The sequence below is a fragment of the Pinus tabuliformis genome, chromosome 7 (genome assembly GCF_031772625.1).
Source record: "Pinus tabuliformis cultivar Carrire ecotype Pingquan chromosome 7, CPIR1, whole genome shotgun sequence".
NCBI classification, from domain to species: domain Eukaryota; kingdom Viridiplantae; phylum Streptophyta; class Pinopsida; order Pinales; family Pinaceae; genus Pinus; species Pinus tabuliformis.
This window is the reverse complement of record NC_142293.1, coordinates 988,917,128-988,934,374: the sequence shown is the minus strand read 5'-3', so window position 1 is coordinate 988,934,374 and position 17,247 is coordinate 988,917,128. Positions and strand designations below refer to the sequence as shown.

The 17,247-nt window shown below is 36.8% G+C and overlaps 1 protein-coding gene across 3 annotated transcripts in view; it reads right to left on the bottom strand.

Moving 5' to 3' along the window:
- SCO2 (protein disulfide isomerase) overlaps positions 1 to 3,774 on the bottom strand; it is a 242,937-nt gene extending 239,163 nt beyond the window's left edge. For 2 of the 3 annotated variants that reach the window (XM_089459281.1, XM_089459279.1), the window contains exon 1: positions 3,080 to 3,774. In XM_089459281.1, coding sequence (XP_089315407.1) covers positions 3,080 to 3,523 — 444 coding nt within the window. In that variant the 5' untranslated portion in view covers positions 3,524 to 3,774. The remainder of the gene's footprint in view (positions 1 to 3,079) is intronic. The other variant, XM_089459280.1, reaches the window with a different exon arrangement.
- Between the last annotated feature and the right edge of the window lie 13,473 nt (positions 3,775 to 17,247).

The window sequence follows — 17,247 nt, the reverse complement described above, 5'->3', positions numbered from 1 at the left end:
CATGGGACTCCATCATGTGTTAAAGCATCATTTCATGCCATGGGCACCCTCAACAATCTATTCATTGCCCCACATTATTTGCAAGATGATGCACTTGGACCAGTGTGCCCCAGCTGGCTTAGCATATTATGGCAGCTAATCCAAGGCCTAGAGGAGGTTTGTCTCATCCTTGAGACATGGGAAGGAAGGAACCATCATCAGAGCCCTCATTTGGAGCATTATATAGGCTATTCTATCATCAGGAGACCCATGAGACCAACATTTGTGCCCTCAAACTCCTCTTCCTCCATACTTTCTCCTCCTAAATTTCAGTCCCCTAAAGGTAGGGCGAAAATCTAGAGCTTGCAGCAAAATTTTAGGGAGGTGATTTTTCAGGAATCCGAGGGTCCAAACATCAAACTAAGGTTCTAGGCTACCTATGGTCCAAGTTTGGTGGGCATCTGCCTGAGTTTCATCCATAAAATCTCTTGCCCCAAGTGCTACTCCAAGAGCGAAAACTTGGGCCTTTTTCTCTCACCTTGAGGACTTCTTTGAGGGTTGTATGAGCTTAGTATTCATTGGAATATATCATAAGAATCCCTTTCTTCTCTCAAACCTTGACCTTGTAAATACCTATTACCATAGAGAAACCTCAAAATCCTAGGTCTTGTGCCTTCTTTTCTAGGGTTTTTCTTAAAGGTTGGTTTCCTTCTTTGAAGCCTTGTACCTTTATTGAGCATCTCCTCAAATGAGCTCTAGTTCCATCACCTTGAACCTTCAAACCTAGAATATCTATTATAGGGGATCACAATAATATTGGGACTCCTCCCATCAGTGAAAGTCCGTAAAGAGTAGGGGACCTTAGCTATGGTGACAGTCATTGTCCCATTGTTGTCACTTAGTCTAGTAGTTGTCCTGTAGGTTTTCCCTCTTAGTGCCTTGTTAAATTTTGTGGTAACAATACCTACTAGTGTAACTGCCCTAGGAGGGACACTGTGAAATTGTAACTTGCTATGTATTGTTGGTATTGTTGTAAAATCATCTACTTGGTTAAATTGTTGTGCATTCAATGTCATCTACATTAAATTGAAAAGGGATATTGTAACATTGGTACAAATTTTCCATATGCTCTTTTAACCCTAAGGGTAAATTCTCCTAAGGGATATTACACAATCATCGATCTGGTTCTAATAACATTGGTTCATTGTCCATTGCTCATTTTTAGTTTTAACTTTTGAGTCTTGACTCTAGATACATATGACCTTATACCAAGTCTTTGATTCGTCGCCTTTTACTATTTTTGAATTTGAGTAATTTCAATTTACTATTGCAATCTTCAAAGTTTAGTATCTACTATTTTGCTTAGTACTAATCAGATTCTAGAATAATAAATGATGAATTTAAATCAATATATACAATATTTTACTATTTCTATTTCATTGAATCATTTATGATGTATGAAATTTGAATCAATTATTCAATATTGTATTTGAATCATGTATATTGATATAAACATGTATATATATATATATAAACATGATTCAAATACAATATATAAACATGATTCAAATACATATATATATATATAAACATGATTCAAATACAATATTGATTCATATAGACACCCCCTGTCCCCCCTTAGTTTCCCTAAAATTTGGGGTGCTCCCACACATCCCCCTTATGCGTTTCCCTGTTCCCGCATCCCCCCATCCTAGAAACTTGGTGGAACATTGGAAATATAGGACCATTCAAAACTTCAGACACAGCCTATTCCAAAAAGCTCTGACGGCAATTTGATCCCTCTTAGTGCTTTATAAATCCAGGTTTAAGATAGATTTACGCTGGTCAGTTTTAGTTATATTTCATTTTAAAGATAACACACACACATAGATAGATTGCTAAATGTATATAGCTGAACGTGATGGTAAACCCATTGAAACCTTATCAGAAGATTTAAATTTAAATCAAACCTAATAGTTGTTGAACCCGAACCGTGTGACATAGGATGAGATTAGAAATTTAAATAGTTTTGATATTGCATTAGAATTTCCTTAGAATTACTTCCAGCTCTCAATAAAGACACAGCCTGAGCTGTTACTTTTGTTCTGTAACATGTTTTGTAGAATTTCCTTGGCAAAAATTTCAGAATGGCGCTCCCCGATATTTAGAATGAGAGGAGATAATTTTGTAGATTGTAGCATTACAGATCATGGTCTAAGCCCTTCAGGGCTTGAAGTACATATCATCAGATGTGGTTTGAGGCGTAAAAGTTGGAAAGATACTTCCTTTTAGGAGAGGACGAGCTTTAGAATCCTCCAAAAACATTAAATTTATAGTATTTTGATCTTTTGAGAATATAAGCATTTTGTTTTAATACTATTGAAACTGAATATGCAGCCATAAATATCAAGGGAAAGGATTCTTTTCTTTCCACGGAAATCTCAAATATATAGATGGATTCGCAAGGTTTCATAAACATTTCTGATCCGAGACATATTAAGAAATGTGTCCCTACGATCAAATGCCAAATCATTAATAAGCAAAAGGAAGAATTTATTTTATTCACTTACAAGGAAAAAAAATCATAAGCAACATAATTAGATACATGGATTTGAATTTGTAACTTCATTTTAGAGGGAAGAAGGAAACACGTGTTTACTGCCACTCAAGCTGTATATATCACTAGAAACAAAAATAAATAAATAGCCATTTCAGAGTACATAACCTAAGCAGCCTATTATATCCCCACTTAAGAGAGAAGTGACTCCTCTGTTTCTAATGCGTTTATTAAATTTTAAATAAATAAATAGCCATTTCACAGTACATAAATAACCTAAGCAGCCTATTATATCAACACTTAAGAGAGCAGCGACTCCTCTATTTCTAATGCGTTTATTAAATTTTAATTTAGCGGTAATTGTAATAAGGCAATGAACCTAATAGCGTGAACTTTGATATACAGGATAAGGTTTTAGTTTTGCATTGTGATAAGCAATGCAGTAAATCAGAAGAAAAAATGACACATAATGCCTGAACGGGTAAAATCATTACAAATTTCGTGCGGAAAGAAAAGAAAATGATGAATTGAGGTAGCAAAAACCTCTTTCTCTGGATTGCATTGCAGTCTTTTATCGATAACATCTTTGGGCACAGGAGTCGAACCCGGGTATGTCATAGGCAAAGGAAGAGCGTCGTCTTTACTAAGTGAACTATCATTATCTCCGTATCGATTTTCCTTGGCATTGACCCTTGTTAACCGCCTGCCATCAGCCCGAACCCCCGCCCCAGCATGACTTGAGTTCGAATCCTGCTGAATCTTACCCGCAGAAGAAGTCGTCGACGAAGAAGAAGAACCATCCAATATCACGTCCACAGCTCTGAAAATTACAGAGGGCCGAGGCTCTGGCATAGTGGGCACATATTGCGAGCGGCAAATGACAGATTTTTTCAACTTCAATGGATGCTGCAGGCGTGAGGACTTTGTACAGGTCCTGTTGGGAGCCAGAAGGGGAGAAGAGAACAGTGGAGACGTGACTCTCAACATTTGACGGGGATTTGAGACCTACAGACGATGACCATTCTATGACGCTTAAGCTGTGAACAGAAAGAGGACGATGACCATTCTATGACGCTTAAGCTGTCAACAGAAAGAGGCTGTGCGTCCAATTTGCTGTCTGTAGCTTCCATCACCGCTAATTCCGTAGCCCTCACATGCGACGGGGAGATAATATGTGTAAGAGCTTTACATAACTGTGACTGCACACGTCACCGCTAATCGCCATCTCACATCTTACGAGGAGATTTGATAAAATGTCAAAGAGCTTTACATTTATTGACCGAAGGTGAAGGAATGCAGCAATTAATAAAAAAGCTAGGAAGATCAATATTGTGGAATTTTAGTAATACATCAAATGAGATTTGCCATAGTAATTAAGATGCTATTATGTTAAAGTATTTAACAAATGTAATGTGTAGTATTATTGTTTATTATGTTAAAGTATTTAACAAGTTTAATATGTAGTATTATTGTTTAGTATTTGTTTCTTATTTTTTATGTAAAAGTAATTAATTAATATATTTAAGTTTTTTAAATTTAGTGGAGGTTTGTAGGAATTACTAGTTTGAGTTGTGAAATCTGTATAATCTAAGTGTCCCATAAAGTTTAAATAACAAAAAATCAAGATTTAGTCAAAAATTATATGAACAAATTTTAGAAAAAACAAAAAAACAACAACTCAAAATATATAATAGTTAAATGGAGTCATATTCTAATAAGTTTTAACTAGCCGAAAATCAAAATTTGGCTCAAAATTGTATGACTAAATTTTAGAGAAAAGAAAAACTCAAAATGTGTAATAGTTAGATGGAACCATATCCTAATTATCAAAGCAGGCATTGAATGATTAGCATTTAGAATTATTGTTTTTAACCATTTCATAAACCATTTGTAATTATTTTTACAATTGAAATTATTATAATAATTTTCAATTTCAAAATTTAAAAATATTGTTTTTAACCATTTTATAAAAGTTTGTAACTATTTTTACAATCGAAATTATTATAATAATTTCAATTTCAAAGTAAACCAGCCTAGATCCATCTTAACTTCGGATCTATCAAGCGCCCAGAGGGATCAAATCTCTTGAGGTGCAAACCTCTTTTTTAAGTGCAAAACCTGAGGAAATGTTTGCACCTCGAGAGAGTTGATCCCTCTAACACTTGACAGATGCAGAGATAAGATGGATATAGGTACAAACCACTTTTTGAGTGTAAAACTTGAGGAAAGGTTTGCACCTCGAGAGATTTGATCTCTCTCGGCGCTTGATAGATCCGGAAGATGGATATAGGTACAAACCACTTTTTTAGTGCAAAACTTGAGGAAATGTTTGCACCTTGAGAGATTTGATCTCTCTTGGCCCTTGATAGATCCGGAGTTAAGATGGATCTAGGCTACTTTCAGTTGTGTGCGGCCAAGGAAAATCTATGGAATATATGATTAATTTTATCAATAATACATAAATACATTTGATATTAATATAATCATTTTAAATATATTAAATATCTAGTCATTTTAATTTTAAATTTGCTTAGTTACCTCAGTTTGTTGAGATGATAAATATTGTTAATAATTTTAATTATGTAAAATGATGAAATAAAAATTTTGAATGCAAAGTGACAATGTAATACTGTTGAATGATAGAAATTGTGAATAACAAGTGCTACGTAGTAGCATAGTACTGAATATGAATTACTGATAGGATGTGAGATGATCAATTAAAACCTTCATAAAAAAATAGAAATGAAAGTGAAAATGTTGTTTTTTAGTGAGCTTTCTACCTCATTGGTTGTAATGAAGCTTTATAGCTTTATTTATTTAACAGTGTTTGGTTCAAATTGATATGGAGAAACTTAGTTTCAACTCAATAAGATGTCAATTCCAAAAGAAACTTGTTTTGCACAACCAATTGCCTCTTACAAAGTTCATGGGAATTGTACATGATTGATATAGAGTTGGATGCAATTGTGTCTGTGGTAGTGAAGACATGAGAATATGGAACAAAACTTTTAATGCTATCTCTCAAATGACGTCCCTTTTTAAATATGACTTCCTTCTTTTGGAGAGCAAAATGGAGTTGGGATGATCTATAATTTGTGATTTAGTATTAAATTAATTTTGAAATTAAATTGTAAAGACAAATTAATTAATATTTATGAATAATTCATAATAACAATTGTTTTACTATTGATAATCATTGTGACATGGTTGGCGTGACCTAGCTCTGCAACAGCGCGAGCGCTCCTGTGAGGAGTTTGGGCAGCATTGAAGGACGCGGCCGCCTGCCGCAGATCGGCTTGTACTCGAGGTCGCCCGCCTCCATGGAGGTGCTAGGCTCTCCTCAGGGGCCTCCCATCTCTCCTCTTGTGCCTTCTGCCTCTGAAGCTTTCAACTCTCTGCTCGCATCCTTGCCAAAGAAGAAGAAAAGGAAAAGCTGCAAAGTTTGTGAAGAAACTGGAGGACATCCTCGAGATTTCTCTCTCCGCCAGATGGGCCGATCCAAGTTGCTCTGTCTCTAGCAGATCATACCCTCGTTGGCCAGTTCACAGGGCTTTGGCCATCGCCTAAATCCACAGAGATCTGGGTCGCCAAGAACTAGGCACCCTTGATAAAAAACAGAGTAACCTCATACTTTCTCGGGAGAGGCTACTTTCTGTTCGAGTTCACTGCAAAAGAGGACAAGGACCTTATTTCCAAAATGGACCTTACTTCATGGGCCCTCAGGGATTGTATCTGAATAAATGGACGCCAGACTTCGATCCGGTAGTGGATGTTCCCACAACGGTCCCAGTGTGGGTGAGACTCCCTAATCTCCCAATGCATTGTTGGAATTGGGATTCGCTGAAGCACATAGGCGACACCCTAGGTAAATTTATAGATCGGGCTAATAATAAAGACCAGTACGATTGTGCCAGAATCTGCGTGGAGGTAGATCTACAGGTGGGGCTCCCGAAAGCCATCAAAATCATCGTAGGTCCCTGGACTCATGTGCAAAAACTTGACTACGAGCAGCTGCCCTTCAAATGCCAGAAATGCCACGTCTACGGCTATTTTGCCAGAGGTTGTCCATTCAATGGGGCGGAAGAGAAAGGGAAAGAAGAAGGTTGGAACCAGGTCAAGCACACCAAGACCTCTCACAAGAAGACTGCAACTGCAAATGATAAAGGCCCTCAGATGGCCCCTATTCAGCAATGAACCATGGAAGGCCAAGAGAACAAATTCGAGCTCCTAAGATCTGAAACTGTGGCCTCCCAAGAGGTTGAGATCCCAAAGGAAATTTCCCCCACCAAAGCTTCCCCCTCCATCTCAACCAAAGGTGGAAGTGTCGTTGAGAGATCCAAAGGAAAGCTCTCAGAAGAGGAGGAGGAAGTCCAAGAATCTGAGGAGTCAAAAGAAGAAGGAGAAATAGGAGACTCTCAATCCTCTCCCAGAAGATCCACAAGAGGACGCAAGTCTACCAGGGAAAAAAGAGAGCAGGAAACCTACAAAGACAAGCTTCAGGGCAACCAACCAACCCTTGAGAAGCTATAGGCAAAAACTTTGAAGACGATGAGGAATCAAACTCAAGGTTCTAAGGGAACCCACCATAACAAAAGTAAATGATGAAGATCATCTCCTCGAACTGTAGGGGTATGGGCAATAGAGCCAAGGAAGAAGCAATGAAAAGCTTAACAAGATTGGAAGCCCCAGATATCCTCCTCATCCAGGAGACCAAAATGGAGGATACAGCTTTCCTCCAAGCAAGTAAAACTTTTGGAATAAAAGCGGAGTGCAAGCTATCTCTGCTCGTGGAGCCTCGGGAGGGCTTGGCTCCCTCTGGAATGCCAACAAGTTCTCAATAATCTCTAAGACTTTGAACACCCACTGGATTATCTTAAAGATGCAGCATCTTGATACCAAAGAGATCATATGTCTTTTCAATGTGTATGTCCCTAACAATGCTGGGGAGAAGAAGATTTGCTAGGACTCCATAAAAAATCTGGCAGATCTAGAGAACCTGGAAAACATCATCATCACTGGAGATCTCAATCTCACCCTTATTTCGTCAAAAAAAAGAGGAGGCCACATAGTAAGGGATCCGGCAAGGGAATGGGCAGAGGATCTCATGCAGGACTAGGACCTACTAGACATCAAGCCTTCTTCTGGTAAGTACACTTGGTCAAATAAAAGATATGGTCCTAGTCATATAGCTGCAAGACTAGATAGATTTCTTGTTCAAAGTTCCTTTCTTCTTCTCGGTCTAAAGGCTAGAATGCACATCCTCCACAGGAGTGTTTCGGATCACAAGCCCATTAGACTTGAGCTGCTGGCTCTCAAGGATTTGGGCCCTATTCCTTTCAGATTCAGTCCTCTATGGATCAAAGAGGCAGATTTCATGCAAAAGGTTAAGGATTGCTGGAAGGAGCCAGTCAAGGGTTCCCCCTTTTTTGTTTGGGAAGAAAAACTCAGAAGAGTAAAAGTGATGCTGAAAAGCTGGGCCAAGACTTTGCCCAACCCTGCAACTGAAAGAAAAAAAATCAAAGTTCCTTAGAACTGCATCATCTTCAACTGGAAGAAATTGAAATCACAAAAGAAGACCTAGACAAGGAGATGCAGCTTCAGCAAAAATTTCACAAGGCTTGCTTGGCTGAGGAAGAATACTGGAGGCTTAAATCCAAGAACCTTTGGCTCAAAGTAGGGGATAGAAACTCCTCCTTCTTTCATAAGCAAGCCCAAGCCAGGAAATGCTCTAACTCCATCTCTGAAATTAAAGAAGAGAACTACATCCTAAAGGATATAGCCAGCATCAAAAAGGCAGCTTCCGACCATTTTAAGAATCTGTACAGTGAGGGAATGGAGGTTGGACATAGTTCTAAACTCCTGGATGTAGTTCCCCACCTGATCACTACTAGGATGAACCATCTGTTAGAAGCTAAAGTCAACAAAAATGAAGTAAAGGATGCCCTCTTTGATATGGACCCCGACAAAGCCCCGGGACCGGACGGATTCACAGCCAGATTCCTTCAGTCCTGTTGGCAGATTGTGGAGAAGGAATTCCTCAAAATGATCCTAAAATCCCAAGATTGCCAGAAAATTGGAGGCTGCACAAATTCAGCATTCCTCGCCCTTATCCCCAAGGAAAAAGGAGCAAACTCCTTCAACAGATTCTGCCCGATCTCCTTATGCAATATTGGATACAAAGTGATAACCAAAGTAATAGCGAACAGATTGAGGAACATCCTCCCCAAAATCATCCCAGAGAACCAAGGAGGATTCATTCATGGCAAACAGATCATGGATAATTTCATTTTGGTTCAAGAGGCGATCCACTTTAGCATGCATCGAAAAGAAAAAGGTATGGTGGTCAAGCTCGACCTAGCAAATGCTTTTGATTGAGTTAGACATAGTTTTTTGCTGGATGTTCTACACAAGATGGGATTTGGATTAAGCTTTATAAATTGGATTCGTGCTTGTATATCGGAGCCCTGGATTTCTCCCCTGGTAAACGGTAGGGCTGCAGATTTCTTCAAAGCCTCTAGAGGGCTGAGGTAGGGGTGACACCTCTCACCCCTCCTCTTTGTGTTGCAGGATTTTGTCCTCAGCTTTTATCTAGACAAGAAGCAACAAGACTAAGAGATAGTTAGGCTAAGCATAGCAAGAGGGGTAAAAAACATAAATCATGCCCTCTTTACCGATGACACCTTGTTGTTGGGGGCTGCAACTCCGCTTTCAGCTGCCAGATTTAAAGAAGTGCTGGATGAATTCTGTGAAGTCTCGGGCAGCAAATTAAACAATGGGAAATGTCATATTTATTGCTGGAATATTTCTCCATCTTCCCTAAATTCCATTGCTAGATGCCTAGGCTTTGCAGCCTCTTCAAATTGGACCTCTTTCAAATATCTTGGCCTTCCTATCTTCCTCAAGAGGGCCTTGAGCAAAGATTGGAACCCTCAGCTAGAGAAATTCAAAACTAAAATGCAGGCCTGGGGCTCCTCCTGGCTCAATATTGCAGGCAAAGCAGTGCTCATCAAAGCAGTTCTCAGCAGTCTTCCATTATTCCAATTTTCTGTTCTCTTAGCACCTGTGGGTATTCTCAAGAAGATGGAGGACCTTATTAGGAAGTTTTTCTGGAAGGGAGGCAAGCAAAATGAAAAGAAAATCCCACTTGTCAACTGGGAAATTGTTTCCAAGCCTCTATAGGAGGGAGGACTGAATTTTAAAAACCTTTGCACTCAAAATTTAGCCATGGGAGCGAAATTGATTTGGAGAATTATAGCTCCCAATCCAGGTTGGGCACATTTAGCATTATGGAAAAAATACTTCAAAGGAAGGCGTCTTCGCTACTTGGATAAGCCCAAATCCCAATTCAGATCTCCCTTCAGCATTCTAAGTATCAAAGCAACTCCTTTGGTGAATGCGCAGGCTTATTGGATCCCTGGGAATGGTCAATCCATTAATCTATGGGAAGACCGAATTATGAGCAGGCCCCCGCTGGCTGAAACTCGCTCCTTGCATTTGCTGCGGACGTGGATGATGGACGCACACATTAAATCGTTGTGGGATATGTCATGTTGGATCAGACATCGCTGGGCAGGCTGGAAGCAGCTCCCGATCCCTCCTGCTCTCCAAAGCGACTGCGCAGAGCTCTACAATCTTCTGCACGGGTTGGCTCCCATTCACGTTTGGAGAAAAGATGCCTGTGGATGGGGTCTGCAGCGCGAAGGCTACTCGGTGGCACAGGGGTATGTTAAATGCTTGGAAAGGCCATACGTACAGCCAGATCCCGCTCCCTGGAATGGGATATGGAAGTTCCCCTCCATCCCGAAAATTGATCATTTCTGTTGGTTGCTCTGCCATACAAAAAAAAAAATAATAATAGTAATAATAATAATAAATAAATAAAAGAAATAAAATAAAAATAAATAAAAAAAAAATAATAATAAATAAAATAAATAAATAAATAAAATTAAAATTAAAAAAAAAAAAAAAAAATTAACAGATGATAGGTTGCAGAAGAGGGGATTCTTTGGCCCTTCTAGATGCACGCTATGTAAAGATAAGCCAGAATTCGCCCTTCACCTCATGCTAGAGTGTAGATATGCCGTCCAAATCTGGCAAGAGCTCTTAGGAGCATGGAAATCTAGCTTTACTCTCCCCTGCATTATCCTGGATCTGTTTGTTGGTTGGTTGTCCAGATACCTAGGTCTAACCACAAAAAACAAATTAATCATAGTAGCTTGGACTGCTCTGCCCAAAATTATCAGTTAGCAGAATTGGTTAGAAAGGAATAGAAGGATATTCAGAAACAAAGAGCAGTATGTCAGTATCGTTGCAATCACAGTCAAATGTCAGCTAAATGAATGCCTGAGAGATAGAATGGATGATTTAAGCCTATGCTAACAAGACATTGAGTTGGGTGCTGCACTCAGTCTCCAATTCCAAAAATCGATTTTCATCCCCATTCCTCCCAAAGAATGGCAAATCAAAAAAATGAAGAAGACTTTCAGTCCTGGATTTGCAAGCAAACAATCCCCTCTCTCTTCTTTGACGCGGCAGCCAAGGGAAATCCAGGAATCACTGGTGCGGGAGGGCTCATAATAAATATAGAAGGAACTCCTATCCATAGATTTGCTTGGGGACTGGGTCACTCCTATAGCATGCAAGCTGAAGCGTTGGCTCTTTTCCAAGGGATCAAGTTGCTCAAAGAATTGGGATTCAGGGAGGTTAATGTCTTTGGTGATTCGCAGGTCATCATCAAAAAAATGGTGACAAACTCTATTCCAACAGATTTGCGTCTTGCAAGGACGATCACAAGAGTCAAAGCAATGGCAAAGTCCTTGAAATTGGAATTTTTCCATGTGCTGAGAATAAGCAACAAAGAGGTGGATATTGAAGCAAACAAGGCAGCCCAATTACCTGCTGGGGCTATTCTCAGAGACAAAGAAACATCGTGGGATCCAATTCCTTAATCCCCTATCTTCCATGTTTTACTGCATTTTATTGAAGCAATTTGTATGTATTCACAAGCTCGGGCAAATAACAGAAATAGAGTTCATTGTAAAATGTACGAAGAGACAAATCATAAGTGTATTCGCCTTGATCCTCTTGTTGGAGAGGTGCTCAGAAATCACCTCCAATATCTGTAATCTGTGTTGTGGCTTTATGCCAAGTATCTAATGCAATCCTATAACCGTTCCTGTAAAAAAAAACAATTGTTTTAATATTAATTTAACAACTAAATTTCGACTAGCATAGTTATATAAATTAAATCACTAGTAATTATAGATGTATATCAAAACACTTGGTTTCTAATCAAAACATTGAATTCCTAAAACATTTAGTATAGTGAAACTAAAAAAAAACATTTAAAATACGTCATTATTAAAATAAATAAAATATATCATTAGCCCTTTTCAAATATTTTCTAAATATGATACTTTTGTCTATGATTTGTAATTTATTATTAAAATGGATGAATTTGACACTATCACTTCGAATAAAACCAGGTTGCAGTAGATTAAACTACTTTAACAAAATTCACACATTAACTTTTTGTGTGGTAACTAAATTCACACATTAACATTTTGCGTGGTAATTGAGACCAATTTTCTGTGTTTGGTTTGAATAAAACCAAGAATAAAGTTGCAGTAGATTAAACTACTTTAACAAAATTCACACATTAACTTTTTGAGTGGTAACTAAGATCAATTTTATGTGTTTGGTTCAGGGAAAGCAGATAAAACAACATTTTATGTGTTTGGTTCAGGGAAAGCATATAAAACAGCGTTAACAAACCAATTGAAATAGAGGAGAAATTGAACGCTAATCTTTCAATAAATGACGAGCAATCTCCAGCGACTTGAAGCAGAATATGGAACTTCAAAGTGGGATCATGGTAATACCTCGCAGGAGTTTTAAATCTTTTGACTTGCGAGAACGACAACAACAAAAAATTCTTGAATTCAAGAAGATCAATTTCTTGAATTCTTGGAGGCAAAAATTATAAAAACTATGAGTAAATAAAATTCAACAAAGTTAGGGAAAAATGCTCACAAGATCCTAAAAATTAATAATTATACATCAATAAAACTTTCTTAATAAAATTAGGAAAAAAATACTCACACGATTCTAAAAACTAATTATTAATTATAAAATCTATGTGTAAATAAGAAAAAAAACTATGATTAATATAATTAGAATTGAAAATAGACAAAAAGAAAAAAGGACAAAAAAATATATAAGTCAAATTAAAGAGTAATAAAACTATATATATATATATATATATATATATATATATATATATATTGGAATAAGATTTTTTAATTATCTCTTTCTCTTAAAAAAAACCATGGAAAAAAAAAAATATAACTAAAAAAATTATTGGAAATTCTTTTATTAATTATTTTAAAAATTGCCATCTTAAATTGAAAATATGGAGAAAAAACTATAATTAATAAAAAGAAAAAAGAAAAAGGTTAAATAAAAAGGAAATAAAACTAAAAACAAAAAATTAGTAACTAATAGAAATGGAAGTTACTAAACATTCCATAATAAGACCTATATATATATATATATATATATATATATATATATATTGGAATAAGATTTTTTAATTATCTCTTTCTCTTAAAAAAAACCATGGAAAAAAAATAATATAACTAAAAAAATTATTGGAAATTCTTTTATTAATTATTTTAAAAATTGCCATCTTAAATTGAAAATATGGAGAAAAAACTATAATTAATAAAAAGAAAAAAGAAAAAGGTTAAATAAAAAGGAAATAAAACTAAAAACAAAAAATTAGTAACTAATAGAAATGGAAGTTACTAAACATTCCATAATAAGACCTTAATCAATCACCTTGTAAATAAATCAATTTAAATAATAATAAAAAATTACAAAAAATGAATTCCCAAGGTTAAATTATAGATAAGCGGCATAATTTTTTTGTCAAAGACAAACTAATATGCACTGAAAGACAAAGCTCAATTATTTTCTTATGTTATTCTTATTGTCACCCTTGTTACTTTTGTAGTAATACCATGTTTGCGGCAAGTATAATAAGAATGTAATCAATTACAATAGTCTTCATTAATCTCGAACTATTTTCTTCTACGATTCTTATTGTCACCCTTGTTAGTTTTGTCATCTTTTCATATAGATTATATAAAAAGGACAGCTGAAATTGTAAACCATGTAAATATTTAGCTCGAGTTGTTGAAGTAAACAACATACCTTGTCTCTCTTGCTCTTCAATATTAATAGGTTGAATTACTGTAACACAAAAATCAATGTACATTGTCAATACTTTTTTGTGTTTACACTAAAATCAATGCATAATGTTAATCCAATCACTTTAAAATTAATGTACCATCATAGATCCAATTACATCAAATGAGAAATCAAAATCTACACTGAATCAATGCATCTAATGCAAGCAATCAAATAAGATTAGAAAACAACATTTACATTGAAATCAATGCATCTAATGCAAGCAATCAAATAGGATTAGAAATCAACATCTACACTCAAATAAATACATCTAGTGCAAGTAAGAAAATAGGATTAGAAACCAACATCTACACTAAAATCAATGCATCTAGTGCAAGAAATCAAATAGGATTAGAAATCACCATCTACATTGAAATCAATGCATTTAATGCAAGCAATCAAATAGGATTAGAAATCATCTACATTGAAATCAATGCATCTAGTGAAAGTAATCAAATATTATTAGAAATCAACATCTACATTGAAATCAATGAATCTAGTGCAAGCAATCAAATAAGATTAGAAATCATCATCTACGTTGAAATCAATGCATTTAGTACAAGCAATCAAATAGGATTATAAATCATCTACATTGAAATCAATGTATATAGTGCAAGCAATCAAATATCATTAGAAATCAACATCTGCACCAAAAACAATGCATCTAGTGCAAGCAATCAAATAGGATTAGAAATCACCATCTACACTAAAATCAATGCATCCAGTGCAATAAATCTTCTTTCATCTCTCCCCCCTCCATCTATATCTTTATCTCCCTCCATCTCTCCTTCTTTGTCTCTCTATCTCACCCCACCAAACACACACGCTCTCTCACTCAATATCTATCAATCTCTTTGTCCCTCCCTCCCTCTCTCCATCTCTCTCTTCTTCCCTCTCTTCACGTTCCATTTATATCTCTATCTCCCTTTGTCTCTCTATATCACCCTCAAAACATACACTCTCTTTCTCTAATCTATCTATCTATCCCTCCCTCCACCTCTCCCTCTCTCTCTCTGCCCCTTCTCTCCCTCTCCCCCGCTTTTATCTCTCTTCCCTTTGGTTGTCCTCTCTCCCTCTCTCTCTCCACCTTTCTCTCTCTATTTCTTTCTTCTTGCCTCCCTCTCTCTCCACCTCTAACTCCATCTCCCTTTCCCTCCCTCTCTCTCTCTCTTCACCCTCCAACTATGTTACTATATCCCTCCCTCTCTCCTTCTCTCTCCTTCTCTCCCCCATTCTCTCCTTCTTTGTCTATTTATCTCACCCCCAAACGTACACACTCTCTCTCCATATATCTCTTACCACTCCCTCTCTCTCTCCATATATCCCTTACCACTCCCTCCCTCTCTCCACTTCTCACTCTCTATGTCTTTCTTCTTCCATCCCTCTCTCCCCCAACAAATCCATCTATTTATCCCTCCCTCTCTCCTCCTCTCTCTCATCCTTCCTCTCTCTCTCTCTCTCTTTGCCCTCCAATCCTCTCTCTTCCCCCATCACTCTCCTCCTCTCTCTCAAGTCATGTCTCTCGTCTTTCCTCTCTCTACCTTTCTCTCCTACCGCCCTCTCTCTTCCCCATCTCTCTCTCTCTATTTTCCCTTCAACCCTCTCTCCCCCCCCATCTCTCTCTCTCTCTCTCTCCAACTATGTTACTATATCCCTCCCTCTCTCCTTCTCTCCTTCTCTCCCCCTTCTCTCCATCTCTCCCGTGTCACTCCCTCTCTCTCCACTTCTCACTCTCCATGTCTTTCTTCTTCCCTCCCTCTCTCCCCCTCCAACTCCATCTCTCTATCCCTCCCTCTCTCCTCCTTCCTCTCTCTCCCTTTCTCTCCTACCTCCCTCTATATTCCCACATCTCTCTCTCTCTCTTCCCTCCAATCCTCTCACTATCTCGCTCCCTCTCCCCCCCCTCTCCATCTTTATGTCTCCCTCTCTTACCTTTTTATATCTCTCTCACGCCTCTCCCTCTCCCTCTCTTCATTCCTCCTCTCCCCTCTCCTTAAGTTTATCTCCATCTCTCCCTTGTCACTCCCTGTATCTCTCCACCTCTATCACTCTATGTCTTTGTTTCCCTCCCATATATATCTAGAGTTAATATATACCATGATATATTAATATATATTATAATATAATAAATTTAATATGGTATTAATCCAAAGTTATTAAATTTAATAATATTACAATTATAATATATGAATATGTTTGGAGGAAAAATGATTCAGTCTCAAACTTATTTGAATATAGCGGATAACAGTGGAGCCTGAAAAATAATGTGTATTCGAGTTCTAGGAGCAAGTAATCGTAAATGTGCTCATATAGGTGATGTTATCATTGCTATAATTAAAGAAGCAGTACCTAACATGCCCCTGGAAAAATCGGAAGTAGTTAGAGCCGTAGTTATACGCACCTGTAAAGAATTTGAACGTGACAATGGAATGATGATACGATCTGATGACAATGCAGCCGTTGTCATTGATCAGGAAGGAAATCCAAAAGGAACTCGAGTTTTTGGTCCGGTTTAATATTAATATTATGGTTAATAATGTTTTTTTTGCATGGTCACATGTTCAAAACCATAGGGGGCTAGAGTATGTATGCCTTCATAGACTTGGCATAGAGGGGGGTAGAGTCTGTATGCCATCGTAGACTTAGCAGAGAAATCATTGCACGGAGGTGGGTCCCTTCCCACAAACACGGGGTCTCATACACCAATTTGGTGTCTCCCTTGGCCGTGACCTAAAAGTTGGATAATAATAATAATAATAATTTAGCTCATGGTATATGGCCCATAGGCTTCACCTAAATAAAACCTATTTTTTGAGTGTTCGTAAGTATAAAGGGTTTATGAAGTAAATATAAAAATAGGTTTTATTTATTTATCATACCTGTTTATTTATATTTTTATTTATTTATCATATCTCTTTTATTTACCATGGTATTTGGCCCATAGGCTTGATATATAATTAGATGTTGATTTCTAATCCTATTTGATATGTTTTTATTTATTTATCATATGTCTTTATACCTCTTTTATATTTATTTATTTACCATACCTCTTTTATAAATATGGTATTTGGCCCATGGTATTAGTAATAATTTGTCCCATGGTATTTGGTCCATAGGCATCACCTAAACAAAACTTTTTTTTTTAGTTTTCGTAAATGTAAAGAGGTTTATGGAGTAAATATGTATAAAAAGATGTTTTATTTATTTACCATACCTCTGGTTTAGTTGACATTAGATTAAAAATGTTAAATGTTAGACATGACAAATTAAATATTTACATGTTTACGCTTTGAGCTTTACGCCACACTTATTAAAGCACCTCTCAGTGCAATAAGATATTTGGATTTGAAAAAGTGTTTTACAATAACCTATATAATGAATTTGATATGGGTTATGTCAACTTATACTCTTTAAAATGAACTTTCAATGCTTTATAGATTTAATCAAATGTTAAAAAAAAA